The 26,036-nt window shown below is 44.2% G+C and overlaps 1 protein-coding gene across 1 annotated transcript in view; it reads left to right on the plus strand.

The window, feature by feature from the left end:
• The first annotated feature begins 1,940 nt into the window (after nucleotides 1-1,940).
• The window catches only part of WDR1 (WD repeat domain 1), a 590,429-nt gene continuing 566,333 nt past the window's right edge, over nucleotides 1,941-26,036 (plus strand). Inside the window, exons 1-2 of the mRNA XM_069631954.1 lie at nucleotides 1,941-2,226; nucleotides 3,413-3,534. Of these exons, the coding sequence (XP_069488055.1) occupies nucleotides 2,211-2,226; nucleotides 3,413-3,534 (138 nt within the window). The 5' untranslated portion in view covers nucleotides 1,941-2,210. The remainder of the gene's footprint in view (nucleotides 2,227-3,412; nucleotides 3,535-26,036) is intronic.

Raw genomic sequence — 26,036 nt, forward strand, 5'->3', positions numbered from 1 at the left:
GCCCATGACGAACCTGTCGAAATCCACATTGGCCATGGGTAAGAAATGGTCTTTAAGTGCCTGCTTGACGGCGTCATAGGTGACCACGGGGATGGTCAGGGAGTCATAGATCTTGTGGACTTCTGCGCCTGCTGAATAGATCATGGTCGCAACCTTTTCATCATCGTCGTTAACCCCTGCTGCCCTGAAGAACATGTCCAGTCTTTTAACCCACAGCAGCCACCTTGGTCCTAGCTTGGAAGGGGGTCCAGTGGCATCAAACTCTGGCATGGGGGCTAGGGAGCTGCGGGCTCTGCGGGGAATCGGGGCTGCGGCACCCTCATCGTCTGCGCCGTCGCCCATTTTCTTTTGCTAGGTACTCACAGGTGGTAGATGTGGCCTTGTGGTAGTGGTGGGAGCGAAATCCTCTTCTTTCTTCTTGTGTGCCACAGCCTTGCACCAGCAAGACTGTGGGTGTTCCAAAAATTATTTATTTATTTATTCCTTTTTTTTTTTTTCTCTCTGCTAGCGCCGTCGGCGAGTGGCGCACGAGCACCCTGTTGGGCCGCAACCACGGTCGCCGCACGTGACGGGGAGCGGATCGAAGAGAAGAAAAAAAAATGGCCGCCGGTGCGTCGTTATTCCGTGACGCGGCGGGCTTAACACAGCGTTGCAGCCGGGCACGGGAGTGGGCCGTGGCTCACCCTCGTCGCCAGTGTGATGATCGGGGGGGCCGCTGGTGTCACACGGGCCCCAATGGCGTATATGCCCTGCGCGCAGCAACCCCGCGCAGGAACAGACACGGAGGCGTCTGCTCGTTCCGGCGCTCCGGCTCCAACTGCCGGGCGCCGCCTTTATTAGCAACTACGCATGCGCGGCGTGCACGCCGCGCATGCGCATACTGTGTACTACTTACACAACACATGCCACTCCTCCAGATTTAGGCAGGAGATTCTCGAATTTATTCAATGAATATTGCATACATGCCAACCCTTCCGATTTAGGCGGGAGACTCCTGATTTTTTGCTGAAAAATATAGGTATTTTTCACATTCTCCCACCTAAAGTTACTGTAGCCCCAATGCATTCCTATGTGGAAATGAAGGTCTCCCGATTTCCCTGTGGAAATCTCCCTCCCAGGTGGCTCTGAATGTTGGCATACATGATATTGCTATTTTTTTCTTTCTCCCGCCTAAAACGTTTCTATAACCAATAAAATCCTATCAGAAAATCAATTTCCCTCCCAGGTGCTCCAGAATCTTGGCATGAATGCTGCAATAGACAAATATATTTTATAGTGTGTGCTGTATAAGCAATTAACATGAACCATAAAAATGATTATCACATTAATAGTAGAAAAGATCAGTTGCAAACAGCTATTTTTATTAATTGCAGAAAAATTGATTTCGACTCATTTTGACTTTCCGAACGTAGGTTTTGTTTTTCTCTCAAAATTGTCTACACTCTGGGCATAGCTGCATATGACCGCACCCTGTACCTGAGTCATACCTTTCCTTGTCAATTCCACTGTTGTAGATGCTGGCAGAACATGCTCGAGAATGAGCATACTGGACGGCCATTTTAAAACACATCAATCAAATGGAAAAATAAATCAATGAAAGTTTAGAATCCCGTTGTACCATCTCTTTTCAAAAGATTCCCTTATTAATAATATAATGTGTAGAGAATACAAACTCTCTCAGTGGTATCAGTGTAGTAGATACTTTAATTATTTTCTACAATTTATGAAATACGGTACATAAATCAATAATAAACACCAAAAATATTTTCTTCCACATTAGTTTGACTTTTACCTTGGATAATATGACCATTGTATTCCATTTCTCCAGTCGAAATACACTTTCAAATATGGCCGCTTCCATGCAGCATTGCCTTCTCGCCTGTCCCCTGTTTTCACACCCTTCCTCTTTTTCCTGCCTGGCTGGCTCTTGGTTCCCCTGCATGACGTTCCTTCCGCCCGGACTGTCATCAGGCAGCAACAGCAGCTCAGGCTCTCAGAAGGAAGGGTGTATCTAGAGCTCAGGCATCGAGTTTACTATATATGGTCACAGCCCAGGGCGAGCCTAGTGTCTGCTGCTTGCTTCCGGGTTTGGAGAGACGCTTGTGGCATCCGCAGCCGGGGAAGCAGCTCAGTGACAGGAGCTTCTGTTACTGACTCCAAGGCGCCCGGGTACAGTCGAATACATCTAACCGAGAGCCGTCGCCTGGAAGATGCCTTATGAGATCAGTAAGTGTCCCAGTCAGTTGCACGGAAGCAGTGTTAGCCTACCTGCTGCCAGTATGCCACAATACGGCATTAGCCACTTTTTCGCCCGCGGCTATACTAAGGAGGGAGCTAGGTAGTGTTCTTGCTATTGCTTTAACTGGCAGAGACAGTGCGGAAACGATCTCCTGCTGACAGTTCTCTACAGAACAAGCATGACTTCCCGCAGTCGTCCAGGTGCACTGGTTGGAATCGTGAGCAGAAGCGACATGCTATTCCATGCATTTAGAAAGAAAATGCGGTAATCGGCCACCAGTCCACTTTGTGCGGCTATGATAACTCGCTCGTTGCTTATGTTTCTGTCATAGACGTGCACTGTTGTGGATTGGATCTGACCTAGTTCGTGATTTTCTAATAAAACTGCCGACTCTTTGCGTTTTTAAATTTACTTCATGGCTAGTCTTCAATTTAGTATATATTACCATCCTGGTGTTTAGGGTATGTTGATGTCATCCCCCCTCCTCCCACAGTACAGCGTTTATGCAGGAGATGCTGCACCCAATAAATGCGCGTGCTTGGAAATGATCAGTAGTGCTTTCTTTATGCAGAAAGGCATGTGTCTTGACATCAATTCTGATGATTGTAATTTATGATTAGGTATTGTATAACGTGATCGCCCCATTTAGCGTATTTGTTTATTAAAAGGCAAGTTCAACATGTATAGGAAACCGCATACCCATTCGCTAATCAGCCAGACGGTTGGCTAGTCAATTATTCAGTGCTGCACTTTCGATTTTAGCAACAAGTTGGCCACTTTCGGAAACGAATCCTATGTGTGCTAGTGTCGTGACAGATGACGCAGCTTGTTGCTTTATGACCTGTATATTATCTGATTCTTTTTTTCAAATGTTTTATTGTATTCTTGGCTTATAAAAACCTTTATACAACAAATAAAACACATAAATAATGAGTTAATTCTGACACATACAATAGATACAACACATGTTAATTGCAGTTCACACCATATTTAAAAGTAATTATGTCTAAACAGTATAAAATCTGAACGTTTTGTTTCCTTATCGGCCTTCAAGAACTGCCGGCTCTCCACTAACATTATACACGATTTTGATGAAGTGCGTCAGTGCAATTTATGGTTATTATCTGATTATAGTATCATCTCGAGTGATGCGTTTTCCTCCCTTCTTTGCAGAAAATGTGTTTGCGTGCCTGCCACAGATAGAACGAGGCGTGTCCAAAGTTATAGGCGGGGACCCCAAGGGCAATAACTTCCTCTACACCAATGGAAAAAGTGTAATCATCAGAAACATTGAGGTGACGTTTCTGTTATATATTTGGTCCGTTTCAACATATTCCTAGTGTTTGTAAAATGTGACTTGTTCAATGTGATGTCACTCCATAATCTGACATTTCACAATGCAAATTTGCTGGGTGTCTTTATGAAGGCAATGCATTCGCTGTGCTGTATTTTGTGTACTTGCTGATCTAAAACCTGTCTTTACCTTTTGCGATTTGATTTATTCACCACCTGCCAGAATCTTGAAGTAAATCTAGAGAGAGAGAGTGTGTGTTTGCATCATTTTTTGTTTGGGATGCCTAGCAATAGTTAACTAGACCTTACTCCCCTGTTTTGACTTAACATTCGCATGATGGCCTCGTTAGTAGGACTTTGTAAATTAACTCCCATAAGAACCGAGCCCTAGCCTAAGAAGATTACTGACTCCCAAATATTAACATTACCCTAAAGGCCCTATCGGGACTCTGGACCTCTAGGAAATCCGGACTTGGCCTTCTGCCCCAAACAAAGCTGTGGTCGAAATCCCACCCTCGGGTAAACTTTCCCATGTTTCCTTCATGTTTTCCCATCTTTAGAATCTGGCTGTTCGAGGGTTAGGGAGCAAGTAGAGGGGCTTTGCACTCTGCTTTTTCTTGGGACATGGTTTATACACCCCTTGCCTCACTATGACACTGTTGAGGGCTAAAAAATCTGACCACGTTTAAGCCATACATAGAATTTGTGTCCTTTAAGCACTTTGTGTGTGCACAACACGCCTAGGGTTTTAGTAACCATGACATAAATAATGAAACCATTCCTTGGCTCACTTTTCAGGGAGATTTTGACAACTTGGCAAATTCGTATTTCTAACATGCAACCCATCGCAAATGTTGGGAGTGGAGGCGGGGGAGGCTAGGAAAGTACGTATAAGTTCTTTGTCGTCTGTTTCTTCCTGGGCAAGGCTTCAACATGCCCAGGCTCGCCACACAGTAAGTACATTCGAGCCATACCCTGTGGCGCAGCCTTCACCTCTTCTCCAACTAGATCTCATTTGCTATGAGCCCCATAGAATGTAGTTGATTCCCACAATAAATTTAGACCAATTGTACATATCGCTCCTCCACCTTTTCCTACTCGTGCCTTACCCAGCATCTTATCTATCCCTCATATCAGCTATCTTTGATTCCCCCCCCTACTCCTACTTAAGGTTCTAACCTACTGCTCCATTTCCTCTCTCACAGGCAAAAGTGCTTTGATGTCATAAAGTATAGCAAGAGGCGCTATTCAAATATATGATAATATAAGATGCAGGTTTTGATACATTTTTTTATGCCGAGTTGGAACAAAGCATTATATTTCAAAGTCCCACAGACTTCTTCGTCAGGTGGTGCAGTGTGAAATGAGAAAGCAACAACAAGGTTTCTCAAAATGAATAATAAAAATAAAAAAAAGCTTTCAAACTCCTTTGGCTAAAATAGAAGTATGCCTGGAATGTGAGTCTGGAAATTGCTGTCTTATTTAAAAGACCACAACACTCTAGGAGCGGGGGCCACATAGCCAGGGTATGAAACTTCCAGTTTAAAGCTACTAGTCAGCCATAAAAAGTCACTTGCCACCTCTGTGCTATACATACAAAGAAAGAGCACCCTGGTTCTTACTTGCCAAGAGTCAAACGTCACTAGCCAAAGTCTAGTGGCAAGTGCAACATTTGTTCCCTGACATAATGGTTTGGTAACCACACACACACACACTACTATCTGAAGTTGCATTTCAATGAAAAAAGAAAACCCAATCTTTTCACATGCAACTGTTCAGTTTGAGCCAGGCAGTGTTGAAATGGGTCCCCGTATTTTTGTAAAAATGGTTCATGTTATTTAAAAGGCATTTCGAAATGCAAGATTTAAAAACCAGGTTTCGAAATTGATGGGAACTATTTAGCTCCTGCTTCTGGCGCTTTAGAGTCTGGTAAGCTTAAAACCAACAGCTACCGGGAGCTACTTTTGGCTCCTAGAGCCAACTTGTGCTTTCCAATGATGTACATGTGACATTAACTTTAAGGATTTGAGAATGTTAATAAATGTAAATGTTAAAAGGACATTTGTACCACGCACTATCGCCACCGGAGTGGTCCCCTGGCGCTCTGGCGGCTCTGAAAGAGGGAGGAAGGGTGAGTTAGTGGGAGGAGGGTGGAAAAAGTGCAAGAGGGCAGTGATGTGCTGTTGGCGGCCTCAGCCCGGTGGGTCCGTTGGCTGGGCTTGGGGTGTTTGCGGCCGGTAGCTTCGTGTACTGTTGTGCGAGTCTGTGTGTTGTATGTTTTTGTTGTTGCAGTGTAGTGAAGTTTGTGCGGTTTGTTGTGCTGTAGGTTTGTGGTTGTTTGGTTTGGAGTTTGAGAGGTGTATGCAGAGGAGGAAATTGTTAGTGGAATAACTAAAGCAGAATTAGAACACCTCTAATCAACAATGGGACATACTAAAAGTGAAAGGAGCATCTCTGGTAGCTCCTTGTTCCCCTGCAGTAGGCAGGCCCTAACACCCAGGAGCTGGTTTTGGCTCCTGCTCATCGAATTGCAGTTCTGAACCTTGAAAACCCATAATTAAGCAACCGGGTTAGTACTAGGTTTTCCGTAGTCTAAATATGTGTTCTGAAGCTTCTATGTAGTGTCAGAACATTGTTGCAATTTCAATGCAGTGGTTTGATTCCTGGCTGGTATACAATGCGACACTACAAAAAAATGCTCTCCATATTTAACTAGTGCAGTCTCCAATGTTACATCAGCAGGGCTAGAAATAAGCTTCAAAGAGCAGGAGCTAAAACTAGCTCCTGGATCTCGGGCATCACTGAGTAGGCCGGAGCTACCACTGGGGAACCAGAAGTGAGTACCCAGTGCACCGCAAATCTAACTTTCACATGAGATGCACACTAACTTTTTGTATGATTCAGTATGTTCAAATGTGTACTAGATGTGCCCTAATTCTTCTTTGTAAGCACTTTCAAACATTAAAAGTCAATGTCACATATGCATGCTTGTAAGACGTCAATTGGCCTGGGAAGCTAAAAGTAGCTTCTGGTAGCTGTTGGTTTTAAGCCAAACAGGCACTCCTAGGCTAGAAGCAGGAGCTAAACGGCTCCCATCTCCCCTCAATTTTAAAACCTGCCTCGTGCCTCAAGCTTCAGAATGGCTTCCTTGCTTGCATACAGTGTGGCAAATGCATAATAGATTACCCATTTATTTTTAATGGTACTATATCTACTGTTATCTCGGTGTGCCCGATGTTTGTTAACGAGTGCCACCTATTTTATCTTAGATACCCAAGATTTCCCTTATTGGTGTTACTCATTAGGAATTCTGAGAAGTAGTGCCCAACAACTGATGGTGAGAAATAGTACTGGAAGGGTGTCTTCTGACTTCGTTGATGTGATGGCATTGCTGGACCTGAACTAAAAGTTGGCCATAGTGTTATAGAAAACCCATATATATGGTCGGACCTCTGTTTTAGGTTAAGCCTCTTCAGGTACTTGAGCTGGCTTGACCTGTGTGGTATTTGAGGGGCCACTTTTGAAAACCATCAGCAATGCCCCCTGCAATGAGTACCTGTCCTGTGCGAAGTGTTAACTCACTGGTGTTTCTCTTTTGTATTCCGAGATGGTGGCTCTCTGTTCCTCCTTTCATGCAGCTTCTTGCAGGTCTCGCCTACATAACTCCCTTGAATTTATTTGTTTCATTGAGTGAGGTACACAACAATGGAAAAAATCCAGTTGGGTATACTTTTGATGGCCACCTGGGGGGAAAAAGGTCGACAGGCAGAGACATTTGCCCACATTTGCACTCCCCTGAAAATTAAGCACTTTCTCCAAATATTCTAGGACTGATGTTGGAATATAAAATTGTTCCCATCCTATAACACCTGGGAGAAGGCCTTTAGGGGTGTGTGGGGGGGGGGGGAGAAGAGGGGCAGTGGGGAATTGCGTAAGTGGTGACTATTTCCCAGGGTATATTTTCACATATAACTGGAGGTTCTATGTAACTTGTATCTGTATTGTTTGTTTCTGTGGGGTTGTTATTGCAGATCCTGTGTGGATGTGTTGGCAAGTTTTGCATCTCCTGATGTTGCAGGGTTACCTTCCTAGTTGTCTCTGTTCTTGATCAGAGACTGGGCTAGGTTTCTTGTTTGTATGCAATTGGGGAGCTTCTTTGTAAATGTCTTACAGCTCATCATCTCTCCTGAATATTGGTTGTATATTCTTAACAATCCCATTTAGCCGTGTTATTGCTGGTTGACAACCAAATGAATGTGTTCTGTAGCTCTGTATTATAGCTGATTGTGTGTCTCTCGGTATTTACAAAACTCTGTCGAATTCCCTAGTAATTTGTCTGGCTATGGGAGTCGTGTATGTGAAGATTGCGGGAAGTTGCTTGTCCTTGCCTTCCAGTTGGTGCATATGCATTGGTATTGCATGGCTTGGCTGTAGATGACAAACTGTTTTGTGTGGAATCTTGCCCTGTGCATGTATTGGGGTTTATTGTTTACAGTTGTTTCTAGATGGCCTTTCGTTCCAACCGAGATAGTTGTATCCAGGAAATGTGTGTTCTTCTTGGATTATTCTGTGGTGATCTTGGTGCATTGGTGGAAGCTGTAGAGACCATGAAAGCCGTAGACGTTTTGCATTGTTTCTTCTATAGACACCTGCTGTGAGGTTTGAAGACTCGTTGATCTGCAATAATCTTTAAATTGTTGTACAAACCCACTTTATTTGAGGGCTGTATTATTATTATTTTGTCCCGTTTACATGTTCGGTCCACAAAATGCTTTTAAGCTAGTATAGTTGGTCACCTTTCAGTCTGCTTGATAGTGCTATTTGACAGTGCCAGTAGGGATGTACCTGATCTTGTCATTTCAGTATTTTCTAGTGACTGATGTTAATTCCAGAAAAGTCTTATTTACCTGTAGCTGTATTGGCAACCATTGCTACTCTTAATTGAGTGCATTTGGTCGTTTTATTTAGTGATCTGCCCGTAGGCTTTTTTTTTTTTTTTTTTTTTTTCGTGCCCTTGCCAAATCTAGAAAGGAAAGCGTGGGGGCTTAGCATTGAATTCTTCAAGAACTACGCTGGTGTCGCCTTGTAACTGATGCCTGTGCTTTTACTGGAAACTCCTCAGACCATACGAGTATTCCATAATCCATATCACTGGGTTTGAGTTTGTTCAACTGCCACCATAAGACTGTTGGAATTTTTTCAGTAGCATGCTTCCTATATTTTATGCGTCGATAGTATAACGTAAGTTTCCATACTTCCCATAGTATTTTTCTTTTTAGTGCAGGGACTATGGCCCTCCTGAATTTGGCCGTATATCCCCAGAACTGCCAACATTGATTACCACCACTTGGTCCTGTGGGTTTACCACTGGGTTACAGATGACAGTATAACTCCCGTTTGTTGGAGACCTTAGCACTCCATGTGGTTTTTGGCTGAACTACCAATGGGAGGATGGTGGATCAGCTGGAGGTAAATCTTCCTGTGTGGTCTACTCCATTGACATTCTATGTCCCTGAAGAAGTTCCTGTAATTTTCTAATTTCATGGGAACGAAACCTCTAGGGTTATTCAAAACACTAAAATCAAGTGTACACAATGGGAAAGAAACCTATGTTGGGTGCAATTTAAGCATTGAATTGCTAATGCGTCAAACAGTGTCGTAATTGAATTTAGTACTCTGTGTTTGCTTCTTTCTTGTGTGGTTTTGAAAATCAAGTAAAGAAACTCTGCATATGTATATTTTCACTATTGTAATTGTACAAAGGTTTATGTACTATATTTATTGAGCCAGTAGGTAGGTGACTGGTACAGGACACTTTTCTAAGCACTTGTCACTTTTGAGATTTTAATGTTGTTTTTAACTTTTGTATATTAAAGATGTTATTTATTTTTTGATCTTTTTTATGAAGTCTGGTTGATTTCTCCAAGCACTTCATACTGTATTTATGTTGGCCAAATACGATGTGTGACTCATGCCCCACAGTCTAGCAAATGCACATACCAAACCTTAAGAGACCGGGAGCTTGTTTTGTAATTGTGATTATATTTGATCAGGTTTGCTCCTACCTCTCTTCTCTCTTTTTTACTTGATATCCCCACTTTTGAATACAGAGGTAAATCTTCCACCACAGTGCCAATGTTGTAATTCGGCAGTGCAGGAATGCAGTGGTAATGGAATTACTGCATCATTCCTGCCAATTTTTCCCCACACTGCAACCTCGTAATGATGTTCCTAAATCCTTTGCTAATTTAAGGGGGGGGGGGTTTCTTTTTGTATCTTACAATACCTAGGAGTGCTGTATATTAGTGTTTCGGACCAATGGCGTCAAGTTCGTTTTGCCATTTATGGCCCTATACTATTGGTTTACTCGGAACTTGGCATATGGGATGTGAGGGGTGATCCTACAGCCTGTGGGTGGTATTTTGGTTTTTTACCAACTCAACCGTCCCCTCTGACCCCACCCCGCAACACACCTCTGCCATGGCCATGTTAATCCACACGGCTACACGCCCATGACCCGCACAATACAGGTCCTCCATTGATCTTAAAGCCCTCTTTCCTGCCATAAAATTAAATTATGGGCTTTTACAGTGCTGCCATTGTTATTTCTAAGCAGCCTTTTGAAAGGTAATGGCTCTGGTGCGGCTGTAAATAGGCTCTTTGCTTAAAAACAAGTGGCTGATGGCACACCTAGTTAAGACCTTTTTTATTACCCAAAGCGTATGTCTTTGTATGTGTACCATGCGTTGAAATACTGTTAAAACAATTGGTGACTACAACCGTTTTTATTTATAGGCCTTACACAGAAAAAAGTATTGCTTTTTCTGGTTTGAAGTGTGTGCATAATTTTGTTTAGCTCAAGCTTGCGTTGTAAAAGGATTAAAAAAGCATCTCATGCCGACTTTTAATCAGTACCTTGCTAATATTCTACACGAGGACTTGCTGGTATTTGCAGGCCTGCAGTTTAACTTGCGCCCACATGGAATGCATGTTCACCGAGCATGCCCATACCTGTGTACGTGAGCAAGACCGAGCTTGTCTTCCCAAAGTGCCAATTCTCCCTTAATACTTTTTTTTAAACGAAAACCTGCTAGTTTAGAACGTTGTCAAGATCACAATTTGAATAGTTGCTATCGCAGGTAACTCGTCTGTTAGTGCAACAAGGAATAACACTTTTGATGTATGCCACGTTCCATGATGATATGATAATACCCAGAGGTTTCTAGCGCGGCGAGCACGTTGCCCCTGGGCTATCCTCCCGAGACGATCACTGAGCAGATCCAAACAAATGTGAACAGTGCTATGTATTTTCTTTCGACCTGCTTCTAGTTGACATCATTGGCAATGTCAACAGTTTGGGCTTTTGTGTAGGCATGGGAAAGGGACTTGCCAGGCACTGCCGTTGTGTTCTGATATTTGCAGGTGCAAAATGGTGCGAGTTCATTGGCATCTAATAGCAGCACGTGGCAAATGCCCAATACTCGTACACGAGCCAAAATGTTTGGATTTAACAGGACGTCAGTGAAGTACACGAATAGTGCTTATAAACGGTGTCCGAAGCCAGACCTGGTCGAGACGTTTTTATTACACCATTAGTGCGTTTTACAACTCCAGATCATTAACTGATTTGAAAAAAACACTGTCAGGCACTTTGAGTGAAAAGTTCGGTAAGGCCTGATTAAAGCGAGCTCAGAATTCCCGCAAGGAGGTGTTTTGAGTGGGTAGGGGCATAATCCGGGTTAGAATGGCCATGGGCAGTCAATGGGTGGGCACATAACCAAGCCCCTACAAGCTTTGCGTCCCTCGTTAATTGCATTGGAGTACAGATGGGGAGAAATGGCAATAGTTTTGGCATATAGGTGGTGCTAATAGCTAAAACTGAACTGACATTTATGTAGTTTGGGGGAGTTGGTTTTGCAAACTGAGTTGATACCTCAACAATGGGTTTGTTTGAAATTTAATTTACCAATTTGCGATTTTACAAACGAGTGGAATTTGAGGAGCAAATACTCGCCCTCACTTTAAGAAGGCAATACTGGTTTATTAGTACGTTATGCACAAGCCTGTTGAGATCCGGTAATTCGGCAGACATCTCTGTTAACCCAGAATTGTGACCAACCTGCGCTGCGGCATCTGCAACCAATGATGCATTGGTGTGCCATGTCCTTGGTTTAGAAAGCAATATCCCGATTACTGTACTACACAAGACCTACTCGGCCCGATAATGAAACCCAATTTAATGCACAAGTAAAGGATGCATCGAAATAGTGTGCCTAATTCACAAACGCGTTCACTTGGCAGATGCGCACACACGCCACATATTTCTCAAAATAATAATTGCGTACGTAAGTGGCCATGGACCATGTTAATAAATCCATAGAAAAGCAACCCACCTGAGTGGGAAAGTACACTAAAGAGAGCGTAGTCTCAACTGAGCATGTGATTAGCTAAAGAAAAAAAAATACAGCAGTGTATCCATTTGTGGGCCAGCACAGTGAGCAAGACATTAACTCATAACAGTTACTGTCATTACTTGTTCCAATCGGGATTTAGTAAAGGCCAGAATAATATTACAGGTATACGTAGTTAAACCTCCACGAGTGTATTTGAAATTGTTTTGAGGTTCTGACTTCTAAGTGGATTGAAGTTTTGAAGATACGAAGGCTGAGTTCTGTCATATCCATGACTCTTGGTATTATTGGCACGAGGTGGGGCGAGGGAAGGAAGGTTTGCTTTCAAGTATTATGGTATGGGCTCCCGTATCACTGGGCCTGGTAGCAATTCTGAAACTTTCATTGATCCCATTATCGGCTTAACAAGATCGGCATTTGAATGGAGACTGAGGAAGATTTCTTCGGCTCCCTTCCAAGTCTCTCAGTAGGCCCAGAATAAGGTGCACGCCTTTGTCGCCCGGGCCCCTCCCACGAAGCAGGTTTAGGGTTGATGGGGTGATAATGGAAGGGGAGGCCCAGCTTTGCACTAGTGAGTGGTCGGTGGTCTTCCCATTTAAAAAAAAAAAAAAAAAATTCTGACTTAGTTTGTGTGCAAACCCCCCCCCCCCCCCTCTCGCTCGAAGTCTGGGGAGTGTTGGTGTGCATGTCCTAGAATGTGGCGGTTACCAAATCTAGATTGGATTACCCGGAATGTCACTTTTTGAAGGGTCCGATATCAATACAGGAGTCCTGGGCTTTGGACGATGTGGCTGTGGGAGGCTTTATGGCTTATTCTGTACTGGCGCAGAGAAGTCCGAGGGGGCGTTGTCGTGATTGGAGGGTTGTGTATTTTGGTCAAATCCCTTTGTGACCGAATCCTTTCTTTGACCTGGTGTTTTCCTGCCCTTTTATTCAGGCGTCAGAATTCGCAGGGTGAGTGGGTGTGACATTTTGGTGGACAATTTTTATATTGGCCCCCCCATGCACAATTTGGTAAGAACAGCATTTCTATTTTAACCACCGTGATGGAGGGCTTGGTCAGCTGTGTAGCTGCAAATTAATTATTTATTATCTTGGGGCGGGGGAGTCCCTTTAATGTCAAGTTGGGCAGTGGGATCGGCATGACTTTGTTTGACCCCCCCTTGAAGATGTTCCGGCTGGTATCTTGTCCACTATTATGAGGGATGTAAAATGTGCAGGGAGGGGCCCATCCTATGGAAGCTCCCCTTTTCTAGGTGGATGTGGTTGGTAAATGGTCGCTTCCCCAATGATTTTTCCAGGGAACTTTACATTTTTTTTCAATGCTGGGCCGTGCTACAATTGATTATTTATTGTGTCCCAGTAAAATTCTGGGAAGGCGTCTTCGGGTTTAGGGGTCCTGGATGATATATGTAGCTATCATTTCCTTATTCCAGTGGAGCTGAAGCTCCAGGATAGGCCCGTCTCACCAGGTTTGTCTAATGTGTCCCCCTGGTTTCTTGAAGCCTCGCCTAAAATGGCTCAGTGGACCGTGCAAGCCTGCAGATGGATATTGTCCTAAATAATTGGCAGGTTTTTGAACGTCTTGTCTCTGGCAATTTAAATCAGGGTGACGTTTGGTCGGACCTCTCGCTACTCCTGACTAATATCTCGGCTTTATTTACCTTTTCCTCTTTTTCTTTCTGCCCACCCAGGTAGAAGGAAGACCAGTCCTCAATAGATGGTTTAACTCAGAGTGTGTAAAATTGAAGGCTCGCCTGCTGAGAACTTTGAAGAATCCCTCATCTACCAGGCCTGATATTATCACGCCCCAAACTATTCATAAGAAAGCCATATCTCATAGAAAGCATGACATTGAAATTGGGTCTTGGGAGGAATGGGTTAACTCTACTGTCAGTAATGATGTCAACCTTTGTTAATAATGGGCCCTTTTTATAAATTTAAGCTTGGTGGTTCTTCTGTGATGTAATCTGAAAAGGATTGTGGAGCTAATTATTCTTCTCTATGTAGTAATGGTCAGCGGCATGGGACTATTGATTGGCCCTCTGTTTCGGATTTTAAGCAGTTATTAAGTATAATGGAAGACAATATTATTTTCACCCTTGAGAAAATAGTGGTGGCTATCAAGAACCAAGATAGGAATTTCGCCCCAGGTTTGGATAACGTCCCTGCTAATTTGTTATTATCAGAACCCGATCTGAGGGCCTCTCTTCTGGCTCTCGGATTCAATGTTGTATGCTGTGGAGGTGCCCACCCTGCCGCTTGGTCTCGCTCTTTGATTCATCCAATTTATAAGAAGGGGCAAGTGCACTACCAGCGTCATACAGACAAATCTCTCCCGGTATTTAAGACCTTGGGAGGGCTCTTCTTGGAAGATTGGAGTACTGTGTGGAGCGTTCAAACCTCTTCTCCCCTATTCAGTTGGGTTTTAGACATGGTCTGGGAACCGCAGAGCAGGTCTTGAATCTCTACCTGTTGGTGGTGCATCACTGTTAATCAAGGATATCTATCTTTCTGGTTTTCATGGATATAAGCACTGGGTTTTACGAGTGCTAATCGTGCCAGGTTGTGGAGCGTGCTCAGATCCTTGAATTGTCCCGTGACTTGGATCTCCTGGAGAGATTACATCTCTCAAGGGTGGCTTGTGTGATCAGTGAAGGTGTGAAACACAGTACCTCATTTTTTCAGGTTGAATGTGGGGTGTGCCAAGGCTGTGTCTTGACCCCTCTGCTTTTTTTTTTTTTGTCTTTATTTAAATGGCATATATGACCAATTTGCTTAAATCCAACTCTGATTTTCATAGGCTGGGTAATGGGTGTTTGCCCTTACTTGCTTATGCAGACAATAGTCTTAGCTCGCACCCCCTGGACCCTAGTGCCTGGTTAACAAGTTTTCCCGATTTATGGATACCTTGGGGCTTAAGGTCCGTGCCCAGAAGTCGGCTGTCATGGTGTGCTTTAGGAGGGGGGGGGCGGGAGCGTTAAGTTTTTCAGGTATCTTCTGTAAGGGGGAGTTAATCACTAGAGTTGATTATTTTGATTACCTTGGGATTAGACTTTCATCCAACTTTGGGGCTGAGGCATATGTCGAGAAGCAGACCCTAAGATTCAAACAGGCGGATGTGGGTCTGGGGGGCAGCCAAAGCGGTAGGGTCGTTTAAAACAAAGCTGATCATGTTTTTCAATGCAAAACCTCTACAGTGGCAAGATATGGTATGGAGCTGTGGGATTTGGCAACATTGAACCTTTTCAGCTGATTGAGAACACCTTTTTGAAGACCATTTTGGGGCTATCTATGTCTGCTCCCAATTTTGCAGTCCACCAAGAACTGAGTTGCTGGTTTGTTGGCGATCTGGTTGCATCTTTACCTGCCTGACACTGGTTTAGAATCTGGTGGAATAATAACAGCTATTTTGACCCAGGAATGAATTAGTTATCTTGTGCTTAGAGAACCCCATTTGAAGATCTCTTGGCTTAGGTATGTAAAAGCTTTGTTAGTGGATGTAGGTCCCCATTTTTCTACTACTGCTTTACGATCTATTGGGTCCGTACAACCTGCAAAGACAAATGTACTCCAGTTTATTTGGGATAAGAGGGAGTCCCTGGAGTTTGAGAGCAGCCCATCATCACATCCCCTGGTTGCATAAGTATCTGAGTTGGGCTCAGCAGTCGTCTCTCGGCGCATTCTTGTTTCTAGGGCACGTTTCAACTGTATCCATTTAAGAGATGTGGTGGCGGCTTGCTCTAAGGGGAATGTGGATCATTCATGTGTGCTCTGTGGGGCGCGTCACTTGGTTAAAAAAAAATGTATAATGTATGCTCCCCTTTTTAAGGTTAAGGGAACACATATATTGAAACCAGTTCTTGAAGGGTCTATGCCTTCGATGTCATGAGCTAGCAGCATGGTACGGGCTGAACCTGTACAGGTGGGGTGAGCTGTACTGTTTTCAAATTTTTTTTTTTTTCTTTTTTTTTTTTTTTGTAAAACATGCTCGGTCTTTGAGAACATTTTGATCAAGGTATTGTGAATTTTTATTATTGTGGTTTCTGTTTTTAAGAGTTTTATTATAGGGGTCACGTTTGATGTTTATTTTAATTCTTGCAATATTTTAAAAAAAAATGTTTGTTTTTATGGTATGCTTTGTTTTACTGAAATTAACAATAAATAAACGTAGCCAAAATGGATGATCCAGTAGGCATTCTGCAACTGTGCAGTTTCAGTCGGAGGAGGAAGAATTTACAGGCAAAGAGTCCATCTTTGATCTGTCAGGCCATTTTGAGGGACCGCTCGCCTTCAATATCGAACATGCTGTCAAAGTGGGATCGGTTCCGACTGTTCTAGTATATGCTATACCACTGCTAGTGAAGCAGTTATCTGTCTTGTATCTCATCGCCACTGATTACTTTCGGGGACCAGTGGCACTACAGCAGTGAATTTGTAGGCCTTGCAGTCACAGGCTCCACACTAGTTCCTCAATGGGGCACCTCTGCAAATCGCATGATCCTCGTAGAATTGTCATGGCATTCTATGCAATAGCTGGTTTCCCTGGCGTGTGGTGCCATCTTTACACCCTTTTGACACCCAGACCATGGATACCGATACAGGCATTCGCTGCAATATTAAGAGGGCCATTTTAAAGTGAGTAATACACCTCACATTAGCAGTTGCCAATCGGCAAGTGGATGCCATTGTACAACACTGCCTGCAAAACGTATTTGCAGGCAGTGTTTAATTTTATCTCTGCTTTGAGCGAAGTAAGAGTGAAACTTTTTTTTTTTTTTATTTTTTTTTGCCTTTACACTTTAATTTCTTTATTTGCACCGGACCCTGGGGTAACTGGGCGCTTGAATTTATACAGAGGTTACAGATTGTACAGACAAGAATTGCATGACAGCACACATGTGATGTTACATAGGTTGCAGATTATATTACATATGTTCCAGGTGGGGAATACTACAGGATACAGTAGAATTACATGCTGGGAATTAGAGGTGAAGCAACATGGGGTGCATACAATAACATGTAGGAATAAGTGCTGAGAGACCAAGGGTTACAGCTGGTGTTAAGTATGCGAATTGCATCTTGCGCTTGGTCCTGTCAGTGTTGGATACTGTGCAGGACGGGAGCGTCCCTAGGCGCCAGTTTTTGACTTTTGCTCTGAGGGTCCAGAAGGCAGATTCCGTCCTTAGGCTGAGTGGGAGGGCGTTCCAATGTTTGGTGGCTAGCACTGGGAAGCTAGCTCCTCCGGCTCTTTTCAGATGGAACCTGGGCACGGTAAGGCAGTGCGAGTAGATGGTTCTGGTAGGTCTGACGGATTGGTGGATGTTGAATTTAACAGCTAGGTATTTGGGGACAGTGTTTGAGAGGCACGTGTGTGTGATGACCAGGGTACGTAGGGCAATTCTGTCCCTAATGGGAAGCCAATGGGCATTCTGTCTGAAGGTGGATATGTGCGTGGATCTAGGTATGCTTAGTACGGCTCAAAGAGCGTTGTTTTGAAGGACCTGTAGTTTGTTGAGGTTCCCTTCGGAGGTGCCCAGGTAGAGGGTGTTGCAGTAGTCGATCTTAGATAACACTAGAGCTTTAGCTAGTGTGATGCAGCTGCTGGGCGACAGGAATTGTTTGCATGCGTTGATAAGTTTGTTAGTGTAAGCCGTAGAGGAGGCAGTTGCATTCACCTGCTTCTTGAGGGACAGAGTGGAGTCTAGGTAGACTCCCAAAGTTTTAATCTCTTTGGCTACTTTCTTTGGCTACTTTGATTGTGTTAACATTGATGTGTTAACATCGATGTTGATCAATGCAAAGCAGGGATCTAGTTTCTTCATGCTATTTTGGATCAGACGATCAGGAGCTCAGTTTTATCGTTGTTAAGGCAAAGGCAGTGTTCTGCCATTCACGCCTGGATTTCAAGGTAGATCTTGTTGATTCTTTCAGTCTTCTTCATAGCTCCCCATAGGTGCAATGAGAACCTTGGTGTCATCAGCGTAGTTGGTATTTGTGATACCCATGTTGTCAAGGCGGTCGAAGAGGAGCTTAGTGAAGATGTTGTAGAGTGTTGGAGAGACGCACAAGCCTTGTGGTACGCCGCAGTGGATGGGGATCGGTTCCGCAGAGGCTGATGGGGCAAAGACCCTGGTGGTGTGGTTGCATAAGAAAGATTGTATCCAGGTAGGAGCATTGCTGTAGAGAGGTTGTCTGTGAGGATTTGATGGTCAAACGCTGCTAACAGGTCTAACAGCAGAAGCATGGCAAGCTTATCGTTGTCCTTAGCCTCATCCATTGGATTTTGAGATCCAGGAGGGCTGTTTCTGTTCCGTGTCTGGGCCTGAAGACAGACTGTCTGAGCTGAGGCCTAGTAGGTTGTGATCCTCCAGGTGTTTCTGGATCTGGAGGTAGGCTACTCTGTCAAGGATTTTGAGTATGTAGGGAACTGTGGTAATGAGCCTGTAGTTTGTGGGGATGTTGGGGTCGACCTTTTAAAACATTTTTTAGGAGGGGCATGACCAAAGCTTCCTTGAGGTTGTTGGGCACTGTGTTGGTGTCAAACGAGGAGTTGACTAACGCTGATATGAACGGGGCTAATTTTTTAGCGCCTTCCTGGATGACCGTGGCTGGGCAAAGGTCTCCTTGACATTTTGAGGGTTTGAGCGTTTTAATAATGTTTTCAACTTCTAGAGTCGTGACAGGCGAGAAGGAGAACAGTGGGCAGTTAGGAATATTGTGTGGTTGGATGGGAGGAGAGGGGTTCTTTATCAGGTTGCTCGATTTTTGATTGGAGCATAGTTCTTTTGTATGCAAGAGCTTTCTGGATTTTAGCACCTTTTCTGAGGGAGGTGCAGGTGATTCAAGCTCCCAGAGGATGCTAAAAAGTTCTTCAGTTTTGGATTTGGCGTTGAGGATACGGTTGTCGTAGGTTTCCTTTTTTGCATTAAGAATGGCAGTTTTATAGACTGTTGCTGCCCTGGTGTCCTTATTACTTGGAGTAGAGGATTGTTTCCAGTGAGTTTCTGCTGTTTTGTCATTGCGCATGGTTTTGAGCTTGGGTGTAAACCATTTGTTCAGGTGGGCAATGGGTTTAGCTTTGGCTAGTTTGATGGGGGCGATGCTGTTTACATTTGCCTCGAGTATTGTCGTAAAGGTCCACGAGTGTGGTTGTGTCTAAGTCTTTAAATTTGGTAGGGTCAAGAACGTTATGGATCAATGGACAAAGGTTTTGAAGCGTTAGATTGCGGTTGTTCCTGGTGAGGTTTTGTGGGGCATTGTTACGCGAGGGGCTGTTCGGGGCGTTTCCTTGGATAGTGAATGAGGTGTTGGTCCGACCATGCGGTGGGGGTGTTTTGGAGGATAGTTGTAGAGCAGTTGAGGTCTGCCAACCAGTCCAGGATTCTGCCTTTGTTGTGGGTTGGGGAGGAGACACGGTAGTTAAAACCAAGTTGGTTGATGGTATTTTCCACGGAAGAAGCATTGGTGTCATTGGGATCTGATAGTCCTAGGTTAAAGTCACTGAGGAGTATTATTTGTGAACTGGGTTTAGTGTTGTTAGTTAGTAGGTCCAAGATGCCTTCCTTGAAGGAGGAGATGAGGCCTGGAGGTCGATAGATGAGGTGAGGGAGGATGGTTTGAGTTGCTGTGAGGGGAAATTTGACTGAGAGGAGCTCCATGGAGGATGGATTGGCTGTGGAAAGGGCTCTGAGGCCGAGGGATGTTTTTTCGATGAAGGCTACGCCGCCTCCTTTGCTGTGTTCTCTATCCGTCAGGGATGGCTAAGGATAGGGCTGGGCCAGCTGCCTGGTGCAGCCAAGTCTCTGTAATTGCCAGGAAGTGAAGGTCGTTGCTAAGTATCAAGTCTGCGATGTCCAGGGCATGAGCAATCCTGGAGCGGGTATTGATGAGTGCGCCCCTGATGGGGTGTTTCTCTGTGCTGGGTGGTTTGGGGATATGGGGTGTGGGGAGAGGTGTGGGGGGGGGGTTTGGACGGGGAGGCTGTGGTGAGTTAGGCTGGCGGGTTCTCCAGTGGGGTGTCCTTCATGGAGGGAATAGAGAGCTGAGTCTTGAGTTTCTCACTTCTACTGGGCATGTGGTCCAGGGGGCGGGGGGTGCTGCAAATCGGTTCATCCATTCTATGGGGCTAATGGTACTCGAGGAGAGTGGGCGTTGTGGATTATATTGGAGGGAGGATTAGTGGATGTGTAGGGGCGATGTGTTGCTGATGCAGGGTGTAATGGGAGAGGGTTGCCCGATGTAAGAAAGAGGAGAGAGAGGGCCATGATAAGGACGAGGAGGACCATAGTCCGGTGGTTCAAACTAGTATAGGGTAGTCTGTCACAATTAGATGGTTAGGCTAGTACAGTGTTGCAGGTAGGTGCGATTAGGCTAGTATAATGTGGCAGGTAAGCATAGTTGGGCTGGTAAGGTGCATCAGGTAGGCACAATTAGGCTAGTACAGTGCAGCAAGTAGGCACGGTTAGGCTAGTATAATGCATCAGATGGGCACATTTCAGCTAGAACATTGCAGCAAATGGGCACGGTTAGGCAGCAAATAGGCACAGGTGGTCTAGTATAATGCATCAGAAAGGGTACTTTCAGAGTGTTGAAAAATGCATGCAGGGGATCATCAATGCTTACAATTGACGTATATGTTGCTGTTCCCCTGCATGCAGTTAACATTAAAAAACGGTACAACGCAAAACGTACGCAGTCCTAATCCTATTGAGCTGACGCATCCAATTTCAAATGCCTAAATAATTCTGGAGGATTGTTCCTGTAAGACCATTGCTTGTCGTTTTTCAGATAATTGTGGTACGGCATGGCTTCCAAATGGGATGGTGTCGTGATCGGCACCTTCATTAAGCCATGCAGCTTTTCATGGATTGGGGGAAGTGGCAGGCATTGGGGATGATTTGCGTGCACGTTATTCCAACTGAAGCAGCATGCATGTGATGCGTAGCACCTACCTAACATAGCATATATGTTGTGTGTGAATGCTGAACATGAATAGGCCAAATAAATGGCTGCTGATGGAGCTCGATGTGCCGTGCCTGCATATGATGGCACTTTTTTCATTAGCATATCATGTAAATTTGCAAACACCACTAGCTATTGGCGAGTGAAAAATAATGTGCTGTATGCATGTGGAGAATTGTGGGGGCCCAGTGAATTTTTATACCTGGCTAGTACCTTGCAACATGAAATTTGTACCCCAAAATGAAGGTCACGATAACCCCTTTTGCATGTGCTAACGTGGCTCAATGGCTACAAAACGAAATCTTACATGTCAGTTTTATTCCCTGTACTCACTCACTCCCACCCATTTCGATAATCATTTCTAGCCATCTATATATAATGACATTCTACTTGAACTTTTACTGCTTGTTGTTCAATATGTCATTGCCACATATATCAAATATACAAATGATTTAAAGAAAAAAACACTAGCCATTTATAGAATTGCAGAACTGTTAAATGTCTTTTCCTCGTATAGATCTTGCGTTGTGGGGTTCATAACTTGTTTGCAGCTTGCGCTATGCTTAACGTTTGCTGCTTTCTGGGTTATGGAAGTAATGATTTCAATTCAAAATGTACATAATTTCAGAATGTTTTAGATTTTGGAGAGGGGGACTATAGTTTTGGAATAAGGTGTTACCTGGGATTTACTTTCACACTATTTTTCTGGGAATAGAAATGACTCCCAACTTATTCTCAATTTCGAATTTATTTTAAATAACTATGGCATGCACAGAAAATGTTTCATCAAACGGATCCTCATGCCATGTCAATGGCACGCTTCTAACCATTGTCTTTTGTTGACTATATCTGTCATGGTGCTTGGGGCACCTTTTTAATAGTTGTTTTACACTTCAGCGCTGGGAATTTTACAATGCACTAATAATGGAAAATTCACATTTGTAAATGTTGTGTCCTTCCACCTTGACTATAGGGGAATACTGATGTAACTCCCCATATCAAGCCCTAAATATATCGATTCCATCACTGTGTAGGAATGGCATGTTTTCTATACACCATCAATTCTCAGTACGCTTTCAATATGATGTGGAGCATTGTTGAATTTCACCTAAAATACTACCATTTTTCTATTGGGAAAGGGTGCCCTCTAGTGACATCACCACCACAATTCCCTTCCACCCTATTTCCTAATCTGGGGAAATGATTCCAGGGGACATCTCATTATATTTGGGTAGTTCTCATTCTCCCCTTGAATGAGTTGCATGGAGTCGGCATAAACTCTCATCTGTTCCCAGGGAGTCTCAGTCAGCAAGCCCCTCTTGATTTTTTTTCCGTGGAGTCTGGACTGCCTCAGGTTAAGTTGGTTCCAACCATCTTGAACAAGGCTCATTTCTCAAGATTATGTCCAGGTTGAGCAATCTAGTGGGGGGACAGCTGCTCTCTCCTCTTCTCTGCTGCTCTTCCAAGTGTTGGAATCCCCTGTTCTCTGCCCGAACTGCTCCTGCCTTCATGACCATCAGGATCTCCATTTCCAACCTCACACATGGCTGTCCTTTCCCATTGGTAATGGTTACAAATCCTCGCTTTACAATGTCTGTACCTTGTGACACCTCTGGTGCCTAGCACAAAACCACTGCCTTAGCAGCTTCCGTTATTTTCAGCCAAATTATGCACTTGATCCCAGATATTAATTTAGTGGGTAAACGCATGAAATAATAATAAATCAATACACATAAAGTCCACTCTTATTTGTTTGAATGGAAACATTACAGGATCTCTTATAAACCTTAATATACAGAGTAAAGAACAAATGGTGCAATAGGATCATTAAAGAGGGAAACCTTAGACAATTACTTCTATAATCCCCCCCACTTGTGTGCAACCCATACCAATGTTATTCCTCACCCTTTTGCAATGTTAGGGTTTCATGGGAACTGGGTCTACACACAGATTTATGTTAGTCCCCTCAATACAAATCTTAATTTATTAACTTTGAGCGTCAATTTCTTCCTCTTCATCACAATCGTGTTCGTGCTACATGACATCTTCAGTGTAAGTGGAACATTTTACTTTCTTTTTTTAAAAACCTGTATTTATTAAAGCGCTTTACAACATAGTACAAAGTAGTCATAACAGCAGCACAGATTACAATATATCTCGCCGGCATCATATCCAGATATATCCACACACGGGGACCAGTAATGTAGCACAACACCTATGTTGGACATAGCAATGCCTACAATAGTTCTGCAAGTATGTCCAGGTATTTCTATTGTGTATTTGACAGAGCATTTACTTCTGATACCACAGAAATGGCCCAAAATGTCGCACTCACAATTGCGACGGCCGAAATCCCTGACTTATTGTTTTTCTTAAACACCCTCTTTACACCACATATATATATGTGGGGGGGAATGATATATTATATACCCCCTGCATATCTATGTCAAACATGTCAGACATTGCATATTCCTACCCAAAAGACCCTCGGCATCTGGCAATCCCACACCATATGGAGATATCCTGCCTCTCCTGAATGACACCTAGGGCACATTGCAAAATTCTCCTTGGAAAACAGATGTTGTCTGGCTGGTTCATAGTGATACCTATGAAGTACCTTACACCTTACATTGTATCAACCTAAAGCTAGAGTTAAATGACACTTTTGTAAACGCATATCCTCCCAGACTTTGTCTACAATGTCCATATTAAGGTCTCTTGCCAGGCACTCCATCTTGGTCAAAGGCCCACTTCCACGACTCTGTAGACAGGCATGTCACACAGTCGTGACACTCAGCCATGCGTCCCTTGCATTCATTATGACGCTCAGTGCAGGTTAATCTGGCGGCAGTACCGGGAATCCCTCCCCATGTTCCTCTAACGGCTCTACACAGTCCCTCGAACTGCAGCCAGCGTGATGTTTGTGTCCGTAACAGAGCAGGCACCTCCTGGGGTGCAATAAAGAGTATTAGATACTCTTTCAGTCTCGATGCCATTGCAGGCCCACTGTCGTGCCACATTCCCAGTCACCTTAGGTAGCGAGGGAACCCAGTCCCACAAGGGGAGGTCACCATGAAATGGATGGAGGACTCTCAGGAGCCTCCATATTTTACTCCATGCAAGTGCAATCATGCTAACCGGATCACATATACGTGGGTCCATGAACTGTGGGGATAATAATATTGCGAGGCCCCGCTGCATATCGATCAATCTTAACATGTTTGTAAACGATACCCTCCACAAACCAATATGACGCATATTGCACCTAAGCCGCAATCCAATATTTCTCAAAGTCCAGGGCTACAATTCCTCCCTGCGCGTATGATCTAGATGGCGTACTCCACTTGAGACGGAAACTGCTGCATGCCACATATAGGCATCGATCCCGGCACCTAACTGTTTGAAGTTTCTTCTACCGGACCAAAACAGTATTTTTAGTAAGTAATACAAGAGGAGGATGACCATTTTGAGTTGCGCCACTTTTCCTGCCATTATAAGCAGCAGCAGTGCCCATTTTCGTAACGTATCGGTGAGCTGTGAGGCGTATGCAGTATAGTTTCGCTCCATTAATTGATGAGCTTCTGGCAACCACCACTCCCAAATATTTCAGCTCAGTGGGTGATGAAGCAAACCCCAACCGGTGTAGTTGGGAAGTTTTGGCACCCGTCAACGGGTAAAGTTCTGATTTAGCCCGGTTAACGCCAAGACCCGACATTTCACCAGAAGCGTCACATCGTGCATAATCTGGGCCAAGTGCGTTGTGGATTTTGTTGTTTATAATTGCGTCATCTGCATATAGTGATTAAAACCTGCTTCTCCCGATTATTCGTATTATTTATTTATTTTTTTTCCCCATGAATGTGTTTGTGGCGGATCAAGTCTGCCAACGGCTCAATCACTGTGGCGAATAGCAGGGGCGACAGCGGGCACCCCTGTCTGGTCTTTAGCAATTGTGTTTCAGGGTAAAATTATCCAACTCTTGCCAGCGGGGAGGAATGTAGTAACTGAACCCATGCCAAAAACCTGGGTCCAAAGTTGAATTTACAAAGTACCGCACATATAAACTGCCATGACGCTGAATCAAAGGCCTTTTGGATATCAAGAGCCACTGGATATCAAGAGCCCTGCTACCGCCTGGGCACTAGGGTCGATCTCACTGAGGACATTAAACAAGCGCCGCAGGTTAAGTGACGTAGATTTCCTAGGAACAAACACTGATTGGTCTGGGTGGATAATATACCCATGTAGGGTGCTAGTCTGGCCGTGATGACTTTGGCAAGTATTTTCACATTTGAGATCGAGAGGCCTGTACGACCTGTACTTAGCCAGTTTGAGTTTCAGCAAAACTATTATCACTGCTTCCCTCAGCGTGGGGGTGGAGGGAATATGCCTCTTTCGACATCTCTAGAAGTCGGGGAACCTGATATGACTTAAACTGTTCATAAAACTCTGATAAAACATCTGGCCTGGGTGCCTTCCCGGTAAGAAGAGCATCTATAGCATGGGAAATCTCGACCAGTGTTATGGGGCGATCCAGAGCCTCCCTTGCCTCACCTGATAATTCACTTAAGGGGAGTGTACTTAGGAATGTATTTGTCCATGGGGAGGCCAACATCGTCATTAGCATACAGCTCGGCATAGAAGGCGTGAAACACCTCGTTCACACCATGCGCTGTGTATAGAAGATCCACCACAGTCATCCAGCACATAAGGTATGTGATTATCTCCTGCCTGTCAGATAACCCTTGCCGAGAGTCCCTGGGCATTCCCCTTCTCCGTATCGCTGCACAGCTCTTGGGGTCTCTAAAACTTCCTATCAGCATGCGCCTTAAAGTTGTCTAATTCGATTAAAATTTCGCCCAGATCTGCGGGTTTGGGAGAGGTGGTATACAATTTCCAGACAGTGCACTGCGATCTCACTGTCCCTGATATAACATCACTTTCAGAATCCCCAGCTCCGTAGCCATAGCAATACACGGATGTCTGCTTTTAAAGGATTCCCACAGTACTGCATAGGAATTCACTGAACCAGTATTCATCTCGAAGTACAGCTGAACGTGCTTCTGTAAGTCAGACCTGAACACTAAACCCAGCAGTGCCTGAGGCTTAAACATCCATGACGGTCTAGA

The sequence above is a fragment of the Ambystoma mexicanum genome, chromosome 6q, assembly GCF_040938575.1.
Source record: "Ambystoma mexicanum isolate Mex_15411 chromosome 6q, UKY_AmexF1_1, whole genome shotgun sequence".
Lineage (NCBI taxonomy): Eukaryota > Metazoa > Chordata > Amphibia > Caudata > Ambystomatidae > Ambystoma > Ambystoma mexicanum.